The sequence below is a fragment of the Amblyomma americanum genome, chromosome 8, assembly GCF_052857255.1.
Source record: "Amblyomma americanum isolate KBUSLIRL-KWMA chromosome 8, ASM5285725v1, whole genome shotgun sequence".
Classification (NCBI taxonomy): domain Eukaryota; kingdom Metazoa; phylum Arthropoda; class Arachnida; order Ixodida; family Ixodidae; genus Amblyomma; species Amblyomma americanum.
In genome coordinates, this window is record NC_135504.1 from 69,623,812 (window position 1) to 69,646,705 (window position 22,894).

General features: G+C 47.7%; 1 protein-coding gene across 1 annotated transcript; it reads right to left on the bottom strand.

Annotated features, from left to right (window-relative positions):
- Nucleotides 1-3,680: 3,680 nt before the first annotated feature.
- Nucleotides 3,681-22,890, bottom strand: Rpn5 (regulatory particle non-ATPase 5). The gene is made up of 10 exons (XM_077635095.1): nucleotides 22,810-22,890; nucleotides 21,428-21,545; nucleotides 21,277-21,336; nucleotides 20,517-20,753; nucleotides 19,110-19,364; nucleotides 17,231-17,365; nucleotides 13,962-14,074; nucleotides 12,543-12,705; nucleotides 10,858-10,935; nucleotides 3,681-4,096 (listed from the first exon to the last, which is right to left on the bottom strand). The coding sequence occupies exons 2-10, from the start codon at nucleotides 21,530-21,532 to the stop codon at nucleotides 3,851-3,853; spliced, it is 1,392 nt and encodes a 463-aa protein (XP_077491221.1). The 5' UTR covers nucleotides 21,533-21,545; nucleotides 22,810-22,890; the 3' UTR covers nucleotides 3,681-3,850.
- Between the last annotated feature and the right edge of the window lie 4 nt (nucleotides 22,891-22,894).

Here is a 22,894-nt window from a genome sequence, read left to right on the forward strand (position 1 = left end):
GGTTATGGCGCTCGGCTGCTGGCCCGAAAGACGCGGGTTCGATCCCGGCCGTGGCGGTCGAATTTCGATGGAGGCGAAATTCTAGAGGCCCGTGTACTGTGCGATGTCAGTGCACGCTAAAGAACCCCCGGTGGTCGAAATTCCCGGAGCCCTTCACTACGGCGTCCCTCATAGCCTGAGTCGCTTTAGGACGTTAAACCCCCATAAACCAACCAAGTTCACCACATGACAGGAGTGTCTTTGAAGATCGTGTTCATTGTGGGACCATCTCGACGTGGCCAACCATCCACGCACGGGTAGTGGTGAAAAACATTTATCAACCATTAAATGGTTACAGAGAGGCGATTGAATTCGGGCCCTATTGGCCCCTTCCCCTCACAACACTATCATCACCATCATCATTAGCCTGACTACACCCACTGCAGGGCAAAGGCCTCTCCCATGTCTCTCCAATTCACCCAGTCCTTTGCCAGCTGTGCCCACCCTTTGCCAGCGAAGTTCTTAATCTCATCCGCCCACCTAACCTTCTGCCGCCCCCTGCTACGCTTAATTTCTCTTGGAATCCACTCCGTTACCCATAGGGACCAGTGGTTATCTTGCCTTCGCAGTGCATTCCCTGCCCAATCCTATTTCTTCCTCTTAATTTGGGCTAGGATGTCATTAACCCGCATTTGTTCCCCCACTTCTTCTGCCTGCTTCCGGTCTCTTAACGTTACACCTATCCCTTTTCTTTCCATGGCTCGCTGCATTGTCCTTAACTTAAGCTGAACTCTTTTCGTTAGCCTCCATGTTTCTGCCCCGTAGGTGAGTGCCGGCAAGATACAGCTGCCGTACACTTTTCTCTTGGGGGACATTGGTAAACTGCTATTCATGATACGAAAGCCTGCCATATGCGCTCCACCCTATTCTTATCCTTCTAGGTCTAGTTGCTTGCCCCATTGGCAAGCAACTCCGCCCGCATGCCGGCTGGACGATGGGGTAAGCTCCCTTATGGGAAAAGCGGAAGTAGCGACTGACGGGAGTGTCACCTAGACGGCTACATGGAATTCTACGAAGCAAGTGACAGCTGGGAGTCCTTATACCACTCCTGGAGCAGTGATGCAGCGGTTAAGCAGCCTGCCACCAGTGGGGCTTGTGAGAGAGAGAATAAACATATAATTGTAAAAAGGAGACCAGAGCTGATCGTGGGTGGGGTCCTCAGTCCAAGACTCCAGTGGCTTACGCCGACGCTTAGGCAATGGCGACTAGTGCCTCCTGGTCTTCCAGTGTGCTGCTGGCCACTGTCACCTCCGACTGCTCCAGCGCCGCGTTGTGCGGCTTTAAGTGGTTCGGTTTAGCAGAGCATGTCTATGTAATGTTTGTGAACGTGAGAATATCGCCACACCAAGGACATGTATGTGCGTATAATGTTGGGTGAATGCGGTGTAGGTGGTGTAGATTGAGAAAAGTGAGTGTTTAGATGCGTCTTAGGTGGTAGGAGTCCGCCGGGGAAAGTTTCTTATGTGGCAGGGGGTAGAAACACCTATTTAGGCAGAGGTCGTCTAGGCGTGTTGAAAAATGGGTTGAGAGGGGGTAGAATTGGAGTCAGTGTGCAACGCTCGGTTGATATAATCTCCAGCTAGGGCATCTGCCCTAATATGCCATCGGGACCTACACGTCCTGGGACCCATGTGATGACATGCTCATTTTAGAGATGGCCGCCAAGAACACGCAGAGCCGTGCGCGGGACACTGCTCTCGCAGGGGCTTGTGAGAACCAGGTTGCTTTTCCCACCAATTCTCCACCTGCCATGGTGGACAGTTTGCTCACAATCCGGTGTGCAGGTTGTAATGGTGTCACAAGGCCCACCAGCAACCAAGGTCCTCAAGGTCGCAGAGAGACCGAACAAACACTGGCGGAATCGGCATGTGGGGGGTCCAGTGCTAGCACACTGAAACACGCCGAGTGGTTTGTTTGATAGCTCGGTAGTATTCAGCAGACAGAAAAGTGGTACGCATGTGCACCATTGTTCACTCGTTTCGGAGGCCAATATATTCTGTTTGTGTACTACCTTCCCATTCAGTCGTTTTGGGGGTGCTCTGTGCACATGCCAAAGGCTCCCTCAACACACAATGGCAAGCTAGGCTAGCTATGCTGAAATCGGTCTACATGGTGGCATGCGAGAGTTGCGGCAAGGTGCCCCTACGGTTGTAATGAAATAGTTGCAGGCCCCTCAACTTCGTGTCTCACCTCTATTACGACACTTATTAAGTGTGAGCATTAGAGAAGACATGTCGCGGAGAAAGTTAAACCCTGCCCACCATGGCAGGTGGCAGCTATATTGGTTGCGAGAAATTGCCCGGGAAGAGCAACCTGCAATGGCAGGTGCTGCCGTCGCAAGGCAGTGGTGCACCATGAGTGCTATAAGAACTCCCAGGGATCTATGAATGAAGAGTACAGAATCACCAATGTTGCAGCATTAAAAGATGACAACTAAGATACTAAGAACGAAAAATGAAATAAAAAGAAATTGGTGTGTGGTCAATGAGCGTAGTTTGTAACAGTGACAACTGACTCAATTTCGTCGTGTTGCCAAAGCGAGCATAGAGTTTTTCAAATATCGGTTGGCCGTAAATTCCTGCCGAACCCCTGCATTGAAACATGCGGGAGGGTAAAAAAGTTGACTCGTTTTTGAGATGCTGGACGATCTCAAAGCAACAAATATTTATTTTTGCTATAATTTCGCAAACATCGGAGCTCATAGTATTTAGACTTCACATTAGTGAGACCAGCATGTGCCTGTCACATACTCTAGCCCTCACCCACAAGGAGCTCGGGTAGAGAAGTCAGAAATGGCCCACTGGGGTCCTGCGTCAAAATTTGGTGCGGTGAAGACATGTAGTCTGTAAGAACATGTTTGCTGAAGGTTGCAGGCGAGCTCCTTTGATCACAGTTACAGGTTGGCCGGTCCAGTTTATGACTGCATTACTCATAAAAAAGAAGCAAATTTATATGTATGCACACACTGTTCGGAAGACCTGAAAGCAGGGGAACACACACCACCACCACTAGTGAATCCTTCCCCACACCTCAGGATGATCCTGCTTCTCCCAAAGCTGCCCTATCTTGGTGGGGAGTGGTGCACACACACGGATGTCACTTCTGCAATAGGGACTGCACCGTCGCTGATCCACCCGGCCACCACGAGCCACTACCACCCCGAGCCACGGGCACAGAGCCATGCAGTGCGCACTCATCGTTCGTCTCCGAATGTGTGTACTTCCCTTTCTTTCAGCTTTCCACCCCACATGTGTGCGGAACGTTCTACCGCTGAAGTGGTCTGTTACTACATTACCTTGTTTGCTTGCCCGACTACAATAAATGCTTTTCGAGTAGAAGACTCGTGTTTGTCCACCCTGGCGTAAACCTGCATTGCTTGCGACTCATCATACCAAGCATTGGGAGGTCAAAGCTTCTATCGTTAGGGCGGGCACATAGAGGCTACAAAGAGAATGCAGTCGCTACTACTCCATTGCGTGTTAATACTAGGCAAATAGCCCTCAAAATTTGCAAAACTGTGAATGCATTTTAGCATGTTTCCTGGGAAACAAGCGAGTCATCGAGGGTGCCAGCACATGGGCATTTTCCGTTTCCAAGCCAACTTCAGTCGGCTACCCAACAACCAAAACACACCACACAGCTCCAATGCAGCCTCTGCAGCAGCTTTTATGTGACGTTTGTCCAAAATAAATCAAGCTTGGCTGGAACAACAAAAGAAAAAAAGAAACGGGAAGTGTGCACATTTCATTCTTGGGTCAGTCACTGGCTGTCTATGTACAAGGTTGAGGTGGTGCTTAAAACGATGAGGTCGTCAGGTCTCGGCGGCCGTGGGTGGCGGCGTCTGGGCGTGCAGGTGTCTGTGCACCATCTCCTCCTTGGAGATGAGGTGGCTTGTCTTGCTCAGCAGGGCCATGAGGCTGTTGAGATTGTGCGACCACTCGTTGAGCACCTGGTTCGGCTCCTTGTGGCGGCTGAAGCACACCACGCCCGCCAACCGGTCCACCTTGGCCCACACCCGGCCGGCCACCACCAGCTCTGACAGGACCTCCTCCGTGCCCTGGCACGTGCGAGGGAAAATTGTGAAACCACATGAATGCAAGACACTAAATGTCAAGTGGCACAGTGAGCTTCCTCAAATGCATCGCAATGCAAGCATGGATGCGCATATACTACACTCTACTACAGTCGCCGACCGATTTTTCGGACTCGAAGGGACCCGAAAAATGGTCCATATAATAGAACAGTCCGGAAAATCCGTGAAGTACAAAAAAATCACTTTATTGAGATGAAATCAGCTTAAAAATGTCACTGATTTCACCTCGCGGAAAATTTCTTTTGCTGGCGACGACGATTTGCGCCTGTATTTGCGACAAAGTTGTGCTTTCACTGCACACGCTAGACAGCAAGGTCACCGAATTTAATTGGAATACTTCCCACGCTTCTTTGACGGACCCGGAGGGGCCATGTTGTCCACAACCCGAGTGTGCACCACACCGCTCGCCAAACACACGCAAAGATAAGGCACTTTTCGCTCAAAGCGGCGGAACCGCCGGACGCAATCACAAAACGGCGAACGGATGTACCTTCGTGAAGAGTGAGCACCACTCGGTCGATGCGGTCAGAGAAAGCCAAGTGACGAAATGGCGAATGGCGAACGTATGAGACCCGCCGCGGCACAGTGATTAGGGCACTCTGCTACTGATCCGGGGTACCCGGGTTGGAACCCGACCGCGGTGGCTGTGTTTCGATGGAGGCGAAACGCAAAGGTGCCCATGTGCTGCGCGATGTCAGTGCACGTTAAAGATCCCTAGGTGGTCGAAATTATTCCGGAGGCCTCCATTACGGCACCTCTTCCTTTCTCTCAGTCCCTCCTTTCTCCCTTCCCGCCAAGATGCGAGATAGCTCCTGCACAATTTCCTTCCCCCAACAACCAATTTTCAACGTATGCTACAAGCAATAACTGCCTGCGACAACGTCGGCGACAAAAACAAGTTGACGGTGGTGACAATCTGGCTGCCACCACGAAGTGTCAGATCGCAGGGAAATCGACTGGCAACAATGAGGTACCGAAAGTATGTCAAGCCAATCCAGCTGCAGCGTAAATCCACCTCAACCCAAGATGGCGCCTTTTGCGCCGCCGAAAAGCCGATAAGATGACTGATTTTGGCCCGCAGGCGACTGAAATTAGTTTGAAAAATCGAACTTTCGGACTTTTGAAGTCCGAAATATCCGTCGCGAATATGTATTCGCTTCTATGGGGTGACTGAAGGTGCCTCATCCAGGTCCGAAATATCCTGCATCCGAATTATTGGCGTCCGAATTACCCATTGGCTACTGTAGTATGAGATAAGAGACAGAAACTCAAGGCAGAGAGGTTACACTATGCACAGCACCCAGTTTTCTGCAATAAGTAGTAGAAGGGCAGTGGAAGAGAAGAAAAGCAGAGCTTGCTATATCCCCATGACAAGTGACCAGGGCCAGAATGAAATGTGATGATGATAATGAATTTTTTATGGTGCAAGGCCATCTGTGGCCAAAGAGCGCCTTGACACAAGGGTTTTTCTTCTACTCAAGGTGGGGTCAAAGACCCATTTCCCAAGCATTTCACCATAAAGAAGCCGAGCACCAGGCAGGGGACAGCTTGTATCCATTGTACCACCGGTGGGTACCCGGCGGCACTGGGGATCGAACCCCTAAACTCCCACATGCGAGGCAGATGCTCAAACGAAGAATGAAATGTGAACTCAAAGGGGCTGACTACACATGTACCCACAACAGCAAACGAAATGGCCTAATGAGTTGTGGCTAATATACATCCGCAGCTAAATCAGGAACTCAAAGTATCCCCAGGTGTGGTGTCTGTACTTGATTCCGACACACAAACACATTTATGTCCAATATAAGAAAAAACACAAAAGCAAGCGGTACTTTTTTCAAACGGTGCAGCTTAACTTGCATCTTAATGAGCATGTTGAGACAGCAGTTGTGCCACCCTATGCATGCAAAACACTCTTCCAGATGCTGTTCATTCAATTGAAGTAAGCCAGAATGCACTCATGTCTCTTTCACATAAAAGTCTTTCTGCACTTCTGTGCACACTCACTGTAGATATGAATCGTGCACACCTACTGCAGCTTTTCCCACTGCACATGTGAGCATACCGTATTTACCCGAATGTAACGCGAGTTTTTTTACCATAAACAGAAGTGAAAAGTCACCCCCCGCGTTACATTCAAATACTAGGTATAAAAATGCTAAGAAAGGCACCAAACACTCATTATTAAGCTCGCTTAATGTGCCGCATTTACGTGTGTGTCGATTGACCTGCTCCTTCAAAGTCGCGCTCTCCAAATTCAGCGGTCAACCAATACGCGAACCACGGCCAGGACGAGCCGTGAATGCGGTGCAAACGCGAAAAAGGCAGAGCAGACGGCACCAACGAGAGGGCGCCAGCAACGAGTCACCTTGAAAGGACCAAACGCGCTCGTGAGTGTCGAACGACTGGCGCGCGAAATGGACGCGCCTTTTTTTATTCTGGTGACGTAGCGGTCCGTTTGGGCCGCTGGCGGCGCGTCCTGGGCACTTGTTTCCACGATAGTACCACGTGACCTACGCCACCGACTCCTCGGGCAGTGCATAGCCGCATGGTCTGTGCTTCGACACGTTGGTGTGTTCCTGCCTGCTTACTGTGCCTACATCCAAAATGGCGTGCTCTCGCGCTCAGTATACCGCTGGTTTCAAGCGCAACGCTATTCTACTCGCCGAAAAGGTCGGTAACTCAGCTGCCGCAAGGAGCCTGGACATCAACGAATCGAAGATACGGGGATGGAGGAAGCATCGTCAGGAGTTGTTCAATTGCAACAGTCAAAGAAAAGGTTTCCGTGGGCCCAAGAAAGGCCGCTTCCCGGATTTAGAGCGTCGTCTTGCGGACTTTGTTGGTGAACAATGCTCCCGGCTTCTTGGTGTGAGCATTGAGATGCTTCAGTGCAAAGCACGTGAACTTGCGCGAGACGAGGGTTTGGCGCCAAACCAATTCAAGGCATCGCGCAGTTGGATACAGAAGTTCATGCGAAGGGCCGGTTTTTCCCTTCGACGCACTACCTCGATTTGTCAGAAGCTACCCGAGGACTTCCGAGTCGAAACTTCTCGCGTTTCAGCGGTATGTCATTGATCTCCGCCGATCTACGAACATGCCACTTGGACACATCGGGAATGCGGACCAAACCCCCGTGTACCTTGATATGCCAACGGTTAGGACAGTGCACAAGTCTGGTGAACACGAAGTTCGGATTAGAAGCACTGGAAACGAAAAGAATCGGATAACAGTAATGCTCGCATGTTTGGCTGATGGTCGCAAGCTCCCTCCTTTCATAATTTTTCGCCGGAAGACTATCCCGAAAGAAAAATTTCCGAACAATGTTCTCGTGCGCTGCCACGAAAAAGGCCGGGACTCGTCATAGATTGGATTTCCAGCGTTTGGGAACGAAGGCCAGGTGCATTGCTGCATCCAGAATCAATATTGGTGCTGGATTCTTTTCGAGGTCACCTCACACCCGGCGTGAAAGAAAAGCTGCAGCGTGACCGAACGCATTTGGTTGTTATACCGGGTGGAATGACGTCCATTCTTCAGCCCTTGGATGTTTGCTTGAACAAGCCGTTCAAGGATCGCCTGCGGCAGCTGTATTGGGACTGGACTGAATGTGGATCTACCTCAACACCTGTAGGGAGACTGAAACGCCCGAGTGCATCTACTGTTGCCCAGTGGGTTTCAGCTGCTTGGTACGGGCTGCCTCATGAAACAGTCCACCGCGCATTTAAGAAATGTTCTATTTCAAATGCCCTCGATGGAAGTGAGGACGATTTGTTGTGGGAAACAACTAGTCACAAAGAGGAGTCCAGCTCTGATGACAGCGACGGCGACATCAGTGGCGAGGATGAAGATAAGGCATAGTTTGCAGGTACTTCAATAAAGCTGCTCTCGACTTTTGCTATAGTTTGTTTCCTGCGTTACATTCGTGTTCTATAGTTTCGGTTCCTCGTGTTAAATTCGCGTTTTTGCGTCCTTGATCGCGCGCGTTCGCAAAGTCGACCCTCGCGTTACAATTGGGGTCGCGTTACATTCGGGTAAATACGGTACTTTAAGGAGCAATAAGGTCTGGTAAAGACGTCGCTTCAGTAGAACACTGTATGTCTTTAAGTACTGCACAATATGGGATTGGTGCATTCACTTTAACATAAAGTCACGGTGCCCTTATGAAGCCTGCTCCAGAATGTACAGCTGACACAAATGTTAAAAGAAACGCATGGCATAGAAAGAGGAGAAGAGCCAATGATTCTACTATTGTAGCACTGACCTAGTGTGACAATGCTTATTCTTACACTTGGGGGCTGACAACATGAGCACATCTACACTGGCTCTGGCTGTCACCAGACATGTACAGCTGCAGGTCAAATCAGGAGCGTGTACTGTCACCATCAGAAATCTGAGTAGGTAATGTGGCAAGGCAAGCAACCACACTAAAAATTCGATCTGTGCACCCTCCCACCTGCAAAGGATGAAGTGACAGCGAAAACTCAATTGCATCCTTTCTTATTTCCCTCTCCATGAGATGCCTTTACGAGCATTCTCATGGGCCAACAGGAAAAAGGCCCTCAATAAGCAGCTGTAAACGCATTGGTCAGGCATAACAAATAGTCACGCACCCCCCCAGAGAAAGCCCCAGACACAGCCACATACAGTTGTAAGAGTTATACGAGCAAAATACTGCATCCAAGGGCAATACTGTTGAACCTCGCTACAACGAAACTGATGGGGTGTGCAAAATATTTCTTTGAGGCAAAATCAGCACAAATCTCTGTAGATCGGACTACACAGTCCACAAACATCACTTATTCACAAAGAAGTCAGTCAGCTTTTCTGATTCTTTTGTTTTGCCAAGAGTGCCATGGCGCGATTTTCACAGTCAATGTGCAACTGCATTGTCACGTCGTCGTCATGGGCAAATAAAACTATGGATTGCATCAAATTCGTTCATCACATTTAGAGCAGGTGGTGGTGCTGATAAATCCTGTGCATCTTAATCATCAGCAGATGATGCTGCGGAGAACGCTTTCAAGTATAGTTTGGTCACTCAGCTCCTTATAAGCTATCACTTCCGCGCCAACAGTAATATAGTAGTCGAGGTCAACATCAGCTGGCACAACTCCAGTCATGACGGACTGCCCATGCCACAGTGGCCTCTGTGGAGGGCGGAGCCATTGGTTTGGTTTGGTTTATGGGGGGTTTAACGTCCCAAAGCGACTCAGGCTAGGAGGGATGCCGTAATGAAGGGCTCCGGAAATTTCGACCACCTGGGATTATGTAACGTGCACTGACATCACACAGTACACTGGCCTCTAGAATTTTGCCTCCATCAAAATTCGACCGCCGTGGCCAGGATCAAACCCGCGTCTTTCGGGTCAGCAGCAGAGTGCCATAACCAGTGACCCATCACGGCGGCTTGGTGGAGCCACTGGATTGCAGTCTTCCTTGCATGATGTGCAGTTAGCTGCCAGCTGAGCATAGGGTAGAAAGCTGGCGTGCACAAAGCAGTTCTGGAATGTACTACGCCTGGTCGCCATTCACACTGCTGCGATCATCTGCAGCGAGATGTATAAACCCACTTTGGTTTCCCAACTGGTGTAGATCTTTAAAACCAGCAGCTGAATCAATCACTCCTAGTAAGCGCTTTTTATGCTATTTATAACACCTTGATCCAACGGCTGGATCAAAGCCATGCAGTTCGGCAGGACAACTCTCACTTATACGTTCTGTAGCTCAACGTCCTCAAATTATGAATCGTCGAAGCCCAGCATGCACAGGCATAGCCAAGCACCTTCTGTTGCAGCACACTTCCGCTGATCAGTACTTCCTTGTGGCACATGCCAAGAAACAACGTGTACAATAACTTTTCAAGTTCCTCGTGAGGCAGCTGCATAAGCCACAGACATCCCCCAAGAAACGGTGCTTTGGCTATCGCATTTTTGATTTCAAAATCTTTGAGAGTGAGCTCTGCCAGATGCCGAAATCCACTGCGATGTATCCTTTCTTCCTGCCACTTGATGCCTCGCTGATTTCTCGTGCTTTGTTTTCTAAAGAAACTCATTTTCTACTCGCAGTCGCTGCACTAGAATTGGGCGCAGTACACAAGCACAAGTGAAAAAAAAATAGGGCAAACCCGCTGCATTCTTTGATGCTATCATGTGGTGTAGGATACGGATTGCTTGCAGCTCTGGCTGTGAAGAAAACGAGAGCTTGCAACTGCGTCTTGTTGCAAGACACGCAGCCCCATCCTAATCACCACCAAACAATGGCGGCCTTTATGCGTGCATACACGTATGGAGGTGTATGGGTGGTTCAGCGGGAGCATATGTTGATTATTAGCGAAGGTCTTAGTGAAAGCATCGTGGACGGTCGGAAGTGTACAGATTGGTGATGACGTGCTTATTTGATCGTTAAGTAAATTGCTAAACTCAGTTCTGCTTATCAAAGACTTTGCTGAGGCGGAAAAGCACCCCAAAAACTGTACGTTGTGGTGAGAACTTTGTTCCATTACATTCTATGGTGAGCCAACAGAGAATTGGAATATTATAATATTTCATTGTAGACTGCGGCGTTCATTGTAGCGGGGTTTGACTGCACAGTCAGCCACCCTGAGAAATGCAGAGCTCGATAGCAAGCAACAGCATGAAGATGCACACAGGCACGTGGAAGGGAACGAAGAATAATGAAATGCACATCAAAGTGTGTCACTATATAAACACGATCAGAATACCCACCTTTTGAGACAAGTCGAGGAGTTGAGACATGCGCTCAAGCGCAATGCGTGTGTAGTACTGAGACATGACCCGGATATTCTGCGGGGCAAAAGAGGCAACAATTAGGGCTTCACAAAAATCCCATTTTTTGCATTCTACCTGCTGTACCCAGTAGCTGAGTCACCTAGGAAAAAAAAAAAGATGACACTGCAACACTACTATTTTGAAGGGCATCAGCCCATTAGGAACACTTGAAAGCTCTTTAAAACTGTGCAATTTTTATCTGGATTTCCACTGTCCTTTGCTGGGCTATGCCAATCAAAATGCAGTCATTTGGTTCAACTGTAGGGGCTCCTGCAGCCAACTATTTTTACTGCAGGTCTAAAATAAAAGCCCCTTGTTTTTGGTTTAAACAAATATATTAGTGCAAGCTATTAACCTCTAATTTGATACACATATCAGTCGGCACTGAATTTGCCTTAACAGAAGCTCTTTAGTGCACATGCTGCTTCATCCCCTCTATGAGGTCCCGCAAGAATGCTTCATCTGGTGAATTTTTTCATAATTTGCGTTCGCCCAACTTCAGGGTTAATCCTCAATCAGAGAAAGAGAATAAGATTGGTGCCCCTGATTTACTCTAAGAACACTTGGAGGTAAATGAAAAGCGTTATGACAACATCTGGTCATACACTAGTAAAACAAACCAAGAAATAACCGAGAAATAATTGGTGGGAGTTTAGCATTGCTAAGCAGGAAAAAGAGTGTGAAAGCAGGTTTTTGCCGGTGGACACCACTGCCACATACCTGAAATGACTGAGGTGTCCAGTGACCCATGGTACCAGTTATGCACCTTTGCCTTCCTCAAAATCAACGGAGTCTAAAACGCTCTCAAAGCCAATGAAACCAATGAACGCTGGCGACCTATTGCTCCAGTGCCACGTTTCTGCCAAAACGTTAACGCAAACGCAAGCAGCGCACAGCTCTCTGCCACTACTGCCACGTAGCTCAAAGTGCGCATGAGGTGTCCACTGACCGAGGGAGCCAGTTATGCACATTTGCTTTCCTTTCGTGACTTTTTTGCACAGATGGAAGTTGAAGAATACAACAACGTGTAACGCACAGCGTGAGAGTGTGGTAGTTAACACAACACAAGGTGCGATCAGCTGTGGTAATATCATAGTGCTCTCGTGCAGTGGCGAGTGAAGCTGATATGTTCGTGCCGCCTCGAAGCCCAGTCGTGGCAATATTTATTTTATTTCCGCAGGTATTTCAGAGGTGTCAGAAAATTTGTGCCTTTTTCAGGATTGCTAGTGAAATTTTGCTGTCACACTAAAAAAATTAATATCCAGAGGACACTAAAAATCTGCCCCTGGCTTCTCACTTACAGAAGCCTTCCCTATCGAAATGGTTACACGCGGTAAATGGGTGATCTTTGAGAAGATAAATCAACGTCAATCAACTGACAGACTGGATGCAAGAATAGACTCACTAAAACTTAAGAAATTTAATCTAAACCAAACATCCTTAGAGTGAACATTTCGATGCTACAGTTGGACCCTCTGTTTCTCGGTATTGCAAGGTGCATTATAGTTGGAAAGAGGTTGAAAACAGGAATAATCTCTTATAATACAAAAAAGTGACCACAATGAACATGCATACAAAGCTAAATGTCCGTTCAAAAACATTGCCTCTGCGAGCTGACTCACATGCTCCACAACACGGCTCTTGAAGTCGTTCCAACGACGGTCGCCCATCTCATCACCAATGGCGAAGATGGTGCCCTCCGTTGTTCGCAGCTCCTTCTCGTATGCCTCGCACATGCTGCGCCAGTCTATCAGTTCTGGCGTGATGAACAACTTGAGCAGCTCCCTGCAAGCAACAACACCCATTCAGCGGTTTATCTGCAGCACACGCATTAAAAAAATTGCTGATGGTCCAGCTCTGTTAGGCCAGAATATACATAGCGAAAGCGAGGCGACTTCTAGATTGGAAGAGTTCATATATGAAACCCGTGCATTCACTAGACGCGCCTTTATTCGTGATTAAACTTTGAGCCGTCGTTGCGGAGTGGTAGCACCTCCACCTCAAACGCCAAAGGCCCTGGTTCGATTGCCAGCCTCGACACAGGTTTTTTTTTATTATTCAGTGAGTGTGCGGGGGTTTCAGTGGCTCCTATAAATGCCGCCACCGAATACATTGGTTAGCGGTTAAGCATGTAAGGGCGGGTAAGTGTGGCTCCGCGGCAAAGCGCGGTGTGACGTTATGCCAGATGGCGCGGTGAGCGTGCCGTGTCCGCCCAGCTGCAGCGGTTGCTAGGCAACGGATCAAGGTCTGTCTCCGTGCCTCCTCGGAGCACCGCCACAGCGAAATTGTAAGTTCGCGGCCAGGAAAGCTTTCGCTTTAAAATCAAGGCGCCCTGCAGCCAAAAAAACGACCAAGAATCGTCGCAGAACACAATGGCTAAAGACTGGCATTAAAAGGCCACCGGGGATAATTCCACTCAATGTTTCTTATTATTAACGCAACAATGTTAAGAGCTCCATGTCACAGAAAAGACGGCGTAGTCAGCGCCATCGTTGGCCGCAAATGAAAAATCCACGAAAAATACCCAGAGAAGTAAGCTAGGTGGCATGAGGGCACCTAGGTCACGTGAACTTGCAATGCAACTGACAGCTCAAGGAAAATTTACTATCACAACTATACTACAGCAGTGGCCTAGCGGTTTGATCATTCTGGCTGCAAGTGGGAGGCACAGGGTTTGATCGTCAGTGATGTCAGGTACATGCCGGTTATCCAAAGAGCACATGCTGACCCCTGGCCTAGTGCTCGGCTTATCTGGTGTGAAGTGCTTTGGAAAATGGGTCGTTGAATTCACGCCCCCACCTCTCGTGCAGACTGAAGTTAGCCACGGGCACCCTTGGCCACGATACCATTGTGCCATTACAATAAAATCATTCTGATGGCTATGACGGCTGCGTACAACTATAAAACAATTTATGTCTAGAACTGACCACATTACCCATCCCTCACCATCACAATACTCAAGACTCCCCTCTCCAGGCATCCGTAATCCCCTTCTATGGTGCTCAAGGAAAACCCACAAGAATGCTGAAAAGACGTCTCACTTGTACTGTGGCAGCTCGTCGAGGTTCTTGTCCAACTTGGCACGGTGGATGAGGTCGTGCTGCTCGTTGTCGTGCGGCGACAACATCAGGAACAGCAGCATGTTTCTCAGCGCCTGGTTGAAATCACAAAAACAAAGGCACAATCAACATGCGTCAAGTGCAACGGTGTCATTACTTCGCACATTAGTCAACAAAGCTTCACATTATCTCAACACTCGTTTTTAAATATTTTCCTTCCTTAATAAGCAGTACTCTGGGGAGGAACAATACAGAGACTATATATTCCAATGGCATTATAGCTTTACTTTCTTTTTTTGGTCTTCACAAATGGCTGAAGCAGTCACTGTCCTTTGACTCAAAGCAATGATATGAGAACGGAGGGTGTGGCATCCCTTCAGCCAATAGGAGAGAGTGAAAAAGGTTCTCACGGTAGAAATGAATGAGAACACAAACCTTGCGTTATTCCAGGCTTGAAGTTTGCATTTAGCACAGCAATGCAACATGTTAAATGTTACGTCGACTTATGTTTTGAGTCAAACTTTTTTTGTGCCAGCAAAGGGCGCAAGTTGCGGGATCTACTTATATGTGGCAATATATCGTATACATTGCGCGTTATGATCTTTATAGCTTTTTAGGACGTGTTCGCGAACTGTAGGCGTAACTGTGCACACCCCCTTTTCAAAACCATAACTTTAAAAAAAAAAAGTGCGCTAAGTATGCGAGTAAATACAGTAGTTCTAGCATAGTCAGGAGTAAACAGAGTAAAAGAGTGATGAAGCTCTTCAATGGTCCAGGCATGGTATGATGAAACTACAAAATGTATTTAATGCTTGGCCATAATTCCAGAAACAAGACAAAGTACTCTATTAACTCGCATATAACCCGCCCCTGTGTATAACCCGCACCCCTAGCTTTGAACTGCGTGAAAAACAAAAAAAAACGCATATAACCCGCACGTTTACCTGAAAAAAAAAAAAAAAATGAGCGCAAGAAACATACAAGTGCACACACAGTGACCATTTCATTTTTTCAGAACATTTATTCAAACGACCATCCCCACGTCACTGGTTACCCGATTCTCAATCGTCACCACTCTCACTGCTGCCATCCAAGGCTTCATCGCCACTCTCAAAGACGGAGTCGTCCTCAGAACCAACCAAGCTGTTACTGATGGCACTTTTTTTAGCACCAAGTCAGCCGGTATCGGTTTCCACGCATCCAAAATCCACTGGCGCTCGCCTGTCCCGGTACTTTGTTTCAAGCCTCTCTTTTTCTTCCTCAAGTCACGAATGCACGACCCGTCAACGTCATGCTGTCTCGCAGCAACTCTGTTGCTAATTTCTTTGGCAGTGGCTATGATCTTTAGCTTCTTTTTCGCTGTGAACACTGCCATCGAGTCGCACTCATGACGCCAAAACAAAGCAGGCAAACAGTGCAAACTGGGATGCAGTACACAAAATGGCACCTGACACGATGGTCAACAACGCTGGCTGAAGAAACGTGTTCATATTAACAACCTTTGGTCAGCGTTCCTTTCTCAATACATGGCTGAAGAAAACGTGGCCAATGGTGTGGGGAAGAATAAAAGACTATGAATGTGGATTTGGCTATGCCTTTCGTTGGCCCCTCATTGGCTTGACAAGCGTCGATGACGATAGGGATGGCACACTACATGGGGGAGGCAGCCGCGCGTTGCCATGAAGACACCCCCCCTTCAAAGAAAAAGTTTGCAGATAACCCACACCCCCACTTTTTAAACGCATTTTTTTTTCTTCAAATTTTGGTGTGGGTTATATGCGAGTAAATACAGTATAAACAGGGTGCTTAAACTTATTCAATACAATGTCTTGTAAACACCGTATAACAACTACCATGGCCAAAGCAATACCTCATTCAAGCACATTCATGAAAGTTAACTAAGCCCTCAACATGAATGAATTTACTTTATACCCTTGTCACACGGGCATTTCTAGGGCCCTCGAACCGATAGTCAATTGACTCAAAGGCGATCGAGCGCTGCTACACGGGCAGTTTCAATGGCGATCGAGTCATTAGCCTATCGGGTCAACGGAACAGCGCGGAACTCCATCGAGATTTCGAGGGCCTTCGAGCGCTGCCCAAGGTTGCTAGCGTTGCTTCGAGCGGCGCAAAGCGCACTTTCGTACACGACACATTCACGGCGGTACAAAAGCATAAACAAACATTATTTGCCTAGACTTTAATTCAAGCAGTCTGTACAATAATTTCAAAATTGTATCAGACTAGTTTTAAGCGCATTAATTTCGCGTTGCGATCTTTGTATTGTTTGCGTACTTTGCGTTGACAACATGGCGACGCCCTGCCCACCCGCTTCGCAGCGATAACAGCTTCGTTGCTAATCCCTAAAAGCAATATCGTGTTCTAAACTGTTGTATTCTCCTTTGATTTGCCCATTCTTACCCTCGCATAAAGTTTCAAGAGACAAATAGCTTTTGTTTTTCAGATATGAAGGCGATTTCCCAGGTGTTATGCCTGACGAAGCAGCGCTCCGACGCAGTTGGACTGGCTTGGTTTTGGCTCGTCTTGTATTAGAGTGGCTACAGCAGTGTCTGCATCTGTCCGTCGCGTACGTGCAATCAAAAGGGTTTTAAACGACATGCGCGTATGCGTGTCTTTAAGCATTTCGTATACATTTATCAAATATTTTTGTTAATTTTGCAAAATCCAAAGTAGCGATTGTGGCGCCACACAAGCTTAGCGTAAGACATGAGAACCATTTCAATGGCCATTGAGATTTGCCGTGTAGCAACGACACAACTCCTTCGAGTTCGATGGTGATTGAGAATCTCGAAGACCCTTGACTCGATCAGCATTGAAACTGGCCGTGTGACAGGGGTATTACACTTAATCTTATTCCATGTATGAGTTGGCATGCGGAGTTTAACATACCGAAGCGACAGATCGGCTCTGAGGTACGCCGCAGTGGAGGGCCCTGGATTAATTTAGGCTACCTGGGTTTTTTTTTTAAAGCAAAATGCAGGCACTGTGACTGGTATTAAACCCACGACGTCAGGATCAGCAGTTGAATGCCAAGGCAAATGAGCCTCCGTGTTGCGTCAACCAGAAAAACTCTTCACGCTTATTAAAAACAAATGGTTTCACCATTTGCACACTTTGCGTGAACGCACCTTATCGATATGAACAAATATTGCAGCATTCAGTCAAATGACATCGAGACTGCGCCACATCAAAACGCACACCACCCAACAAGGACGGTAAGGCATGCCAACCTCCTTCCGTTGCGTCTCATCCTGCTGGACACTCTCGGTGCGGTAAAGGGCCGAGTAGTGGCGGCAGATGGCCAGGTACGAAGCCTCGTGCTGGTCCAACTCAATCATGAGCTTGTAGTAGCGCAACTTCAGATCCTGCAACCAAGGCATTACGCTTGCCATCAGAACCTTCAAAGTCAAAGAAACTGTTCACTCTTAACATCCTTGTAAGGACCTAAAGATGAAGTTTCTCGAAGGAAAACAAAGGATTACCGAACATATCGTCCGTTTCCTTGCATGAACTTGAGTTCAGAAATATGCAGACCACATTAAAAAATTCTCGCAACTGTTTTTTATTCCTTATTCTGTCCTATACCATGAGAAGAGTGCTTTGAACAAAGCCTGTAGCCTATGCTCGTCTCAACGTGGTCGGTTATGCCGCCCGTGACATAGAAACACTGATGAGTGAATTTGGGGTGGTATCAATTGCGATGAAACCCACCTGTTTGCCTTTGCTTGGCCATGGTGATTTAGTTCACAGTATGGATTGAACTAATATGCCTAAGCCAATGGGACCAGAAGTGATATATGGTTTATTACGTTGCACACAGCATATTCGTACAAACTCAAATGGAACCACTGGAATTCGGCTCCATTTCTATAGTCCTCCCAGAGGCACTGAAAACAAACTGCAGTGTTGCCAAGCACCTCAAGCCACGCACACCTCCGCCCTCATCTTTCCTTCACCCACTTTATATACTGGGCCTACCTTATGGCCTACTGCTTCGCTATACAGTCAAACATTATAAATTCAATTTGGGCATTTTCTGAGAGGCCGTATCTCTGCACATCATTTTCTTTTTTTTAGTGCAGTAGCACTGCTAGATGCATTTTCCGATTTCGGGCGTACACGTGTACGTAACTGAAGCCTGCTTTGTGGTAGGCGGTCCATCTGCCCTTTGTGGGCAACCTGCCAGATACGTAGACACTTGCCAGGCCTTCAGCTGGGCGAAGTCCTGGATGAAGGATACACCTGGGTGAAGGCCTTCAGGTCAAAAGCCTTCCAGGTAAAGGCCTTTAGGGTGAAGGCCTATGGGCCAAAGGCCTTATGATAAAGGTCTTCCCGTAAGGACCTAAAGTGCTAACCATAAATAGTGCTACTGCACGATATTCCGCACTTAGCCATGCAATACCGTCAGCTTTTATTTTTTTGCATGCATGTCTGGCAGGAAGCCGGGACACATGGGGTTCCTCAGCACACTTCGGAAGCCATCGGGGGTTCCACAAGGCTAAAAGCATTGACAGAATGCCTGCTCTAAAGCATACCACAACAAACAGTCCCAAGTCAAAGTAAACCCAGCGTCTCTTCAAGATATTCCCAAAAAAAACATCTTTTTGGGTGCCGTTTTCTATCTTGTTTTATTATTTTCCTTCAATGTGTGCCTGATGGCGTGAAAGTAAACGTGTACGCAAAACAAGAGTGCCGAAATGCGCTGAACAAATTGTCCTACCACAGTTAGCACTGATTAGGACGAGTATAATTTAACTATTCAACTTCATTTCCACTTCCGTTAACCCGACATCAGACTATACGTCCTGTCCTTTGACTGCCGATGCTTATCTCGAGTTTTTCAAAAAGCTCTCTATTCTGAACTAAAAATTCCAAATAACAGGCTATTTTAACGAAGCAGAAATTTAGATCGGTAAACTACAAGCAGTACCAGTTACACCCCGTGATCTAACAAAGAGAATCAGCAGGATTCATTGAATCGAGGGGGGCTTTGTGGCCCCTAGATACCTCTTCAAAGACTTAAGATGGTCGACAAAGTCCCATTAAACAGCACTGCTTCAGGCCACAGTCACTGCAAGGTCTGTACAGAGACGAGACAGGGCCCAGTACCTGCTGGGCAGGATCGTCGAAGAACTTGGGGGCGATCTTCTTGCTGATGATCTGCGTGCGGATGTAATCCTGGCGTAGCAGGCACAGCCGCATCTGCTCCAGGATGAGTTCCACCTTCTCCCTCTTTTCCATGGAGCCAAAGGTCTCCACCTGCAGCTCCTGCATGAGCGACGCTGCCTCTGCTACGTCCCCGTCCGCCTCCTTCATCTGGGCCAGCTTGTGGGTCAACCGGGCACGCTCAACCTCCACGTAGATCTGCCAGGGGGAACCGGATAAGGAACACACAAAAGCCAGCCAGAAAATTTTGGCTGCAGTAGCACAAAACAATTGATGTTTTATGTGCGGTTGAACGACTCAAAGCAGCACACAGTACAGGAGAGACGCCATAGCGGAGGGCAGTGGATTAATTTTGACCACTTGAGGTTCGTTCACATGCACCGATACTGCACAGCACACAGCATTTCCCCTCCATCGAGATACAGCCGCCACGGCCTGAATGGATCAGCAACATCCATCCAGGCTCAAGACTTCGACGCTGGCCGAAGCAGACAGGTGTCGTGATGTCTGCCCAATGATTTACACATCAATTCTGGTGTTCTTGAACTGATCCAGCATACAGCAAGTATTTTTGAGGATCATAACACCCAGCGCCGAAAAAACAAGCTTCCCTTTCACTCGCACGCAATGTTGCAACCCGTCTTTTAACATGATTTCGCAGTGACACTGCGCCATAAGAGCAACCCGTAATCCCAAGAGCAATGCAAAAACCGCCAAGAAAATGAGCGAGGACTGAAGAAAACAGCAGAAAGAATAAATCCTGGCACATGAATTCTACCCACACTAAAGGATCTTTGCATGTGTCACACCTACCTTGTCCTAGTTTCCTCATCTACTGTCCACGTATTTCTACTTCTACACCCTCCTACCCTCCTACATCCTGTTCATCACGCTACCTAACTTTGAATATCTGTGACCAATGTGCACACAGTTCAACTCTCCTAGACATGGTATTACTAATGCACTATCGTACACACAACATAACCAACACAGAGGCATAACAACGGGACAGCTCACCCCCAAACCAGAAACATGGTTGCCTTCAAAGGTAAGGTAACCATTTCCATTCCTGCTCTCACACCTTAGTCCCTAACCACCTCTATTATAATAAATCTCTGCCCACGCAGATAACGGAGTGCCATAATGCACTGCTGCCCTCTTGGCACAAGTGTGCCCAATGTGTTATTTCATCCTCATCCCTGGTGCTTTGTGTTTCAACCGGGACAGGACACCTGGTACAGGACAGGGTTAGAGATAATTTGGGCAGCATTTCTCCTGTGGTGTACGTAACCAAGCTTATGATGATCATGAAAGCCGGCATAGCAAAAACTAAGGCCGAATGGGTAGTACCTTTCCTGCGGTGACGGTGCGCAGCGTGTCGATGAAGGCCAGCTGCACCTCCTTGCCGGGCATCTTGTCGATGTAAGTCAGGCACTCCTGCACCATCTTGGCCACAGCCTGCTTCATCTGACTGCGCCGCTTGGACAGTGCCAGTACCTGCTCCGACAGGCCGGACCAGTCCTTGGCCTCGAAGCACAGGCGCACGATGGCCACCAGGACGCGCGAGGTCGAGTGCGTGTCCCCACCCTGACACCAAAAGGAGGATTATGTTCTACAATGAAAAACGCACAAGAAACAGGAAGACATGACAGAAGGCAAGCAGCAGTGTACGACGCCTCTTCTCTGTCCGTCTTTTGAATGGTTTATTTATTTTATTTAATAGCATGCACAGGAGGAGAGGTTGCTTCTCTGGGGATTTTTGATGGATTTTTCGCCCACGGTCAACAACGCCCCCGCTGATGACGCTGACAACGACGCCGGATTTTCTGCGACATGAGCTAATGTGAACTCAATCCTAGCGGACAGGATGGCCGCATATTCTTGTCAAAGGGGCAAAGAAAAAAGCGATTGTCCAAACCAAACCGCAGAATTTGTAATTCTGCGAGACCCTTCGCTAGGGAACTAAAATGCATTAAGTGAAATTTTCATATAATCAAAGTGGGTCATGGTTTCTGTACAGTATGCACACCCTAGGCAGCCAGGAACAAGCTGCCTCTGGTAAATCAGTGACTCAAAGGTAGACAAATGAAAAAAACAAAGCGGCACTTACTGTTCTAGTTTGCTTTTCCAAGGAGAGCAACTGTTCGAGTGCACCCTTGAGATCCCCTTTCTGAAAAATGATCCCGAGAACATGATCAATTCCCACCTGGACAAATGCATGTAAACAAAAACATGGCACAAGCAGAGAATGTGGCACGCACTTTGGCAAGCTCTTCGCACTGAGGAATTTTTTCTTCGCAGGTTTTGCTGTAGTCCACCTCCATCTTGACCAGCCTGCCACCATCTGTAAACGTGTCTGTCGACATCTCTGCTGCTTTCCTGGAAAGTCAGAAATAACAGACGCATGAGTATGCATTAAACAGAAAGCTCATTATAATGGTCAGCACAAAATGAAAAAAATAGTTCAAATCAGGCTGAGACTGCAGAATTATTAGGTGTTATGAAACTTCAAATACATCAGAAAGGAAGATGCAAGAATAAACTTTCATACATGCAATGGGAAGCAAGTCAATAAAAGAATGAAAAATTCATTAACTAGCAGCAATAGCTACTCCTCAAGTACAACTGAGAAGCATAATATGTTTGGTTTATGGGGTTTAACGTCCCAAAGCAACTCAGGCTATGAGGGATGCAGAAGCATAATAGAACCAGCTCATTAAAGTGTCTATTCCAATTAAACAGAAGCTGGAATTAACGATATTTTGCCATATGTCTTTTCAAAGTGCACTGCCTCTCGATATAAATTTTTTTAACACCCTTCAAAGTGCATGAAGTAGAAACCTTCCCCCAAGTGTTCAACTTATATGTTCCGTTTAATGCTGCTCGCGCCTGTACAGTACATACATCACTAGCGCCAGGACTACGACTTTAAAATGGTCGAGCAGCACAGATCGACTTTCTCGACACCAATAGAGGGTCGCTTGCTTGGCATAATATCGCCAGAAACTCGACGCCAGAAACTGCCGCACGAGCTAAAGTTAGCAAGTGAAGTAGGCAACTTAGCGGTGGGCGCGTCGACGCGTTGACAATGCAACGAGCGCCCGTAACGGTGTGTTGTGTCGAGACCCAGGCACACACCGTCCGATCAGCATGACACGAAACCGGAACAGGTCAGCGACCCGTCAGCAAGACACCAGCGTGTCCCAGAAAATCGAACCGCGTGTCACCAAGACGCCCGATCCTTGACAATCGGCATCTGGTCCTTTTAAACAGGGTGCAAGCACCGCTGAGATAGTTTGGATGCAATCACTTAAAGCGCGAGACAAGCCGACCGACACAGGCATCTGGCGGTGGCCTCGCAAGACTGCGCAGGTTATCCACTTCGAAGTTTGCAATATATCAGGCTGGAAGTGAGGGAATTTCGTGGATAGCGCGGGCGCTAACACCCCGAATACGTCCAGTCAGGGTTACGTTTTAGGCAAGTCACGCCGGTATCACCCTGCTCAACGGCGAAAACTATAGCCCTGGCAACTTGGTCTACAATTTCAATGCAGCTCATAAGATTTGTTATGTTCGAGCGACGGTGCACGAAACACGCCGTGTTGGTTATAACAGTAAGAAATCGTTACACTCCTCAACTCACCGTAGACGTCCGACCACGACCGCCGACCGCCGCGAATGCTGACCACGAAAACCCGATGGAGAAAAAATAATTTTTTCGTTTCCTT

What these genes read in the sequence shown, in the direction of transcription:
- Rpn5 (XM_077635095.1), bottom strand. Translation starts at nt 21,532, where the DNA reads ATGTCGACAGACACGTTTACAGATGGTGGCAGGCTGGTCAAGATGGAG. An exon ending in GCACCGTCACCGCAGGAAAG is followed by an intron (nt 19,365 to 20,516) that starts GTACTACCCATT and finishes TCCCCCTGGCAG; the next exon opens with ATCTACGTGGAGGTTGAGCG. An exon ending in AGAGCCGTGTTGTGGAGCAT is followed by an intron (nt 10,936 to 12,542) that starts GTGAGTCAGCTC and finishes TTTGCCCCGCAG; the next exon opens with AATATCCGGGTCATGTCTCA.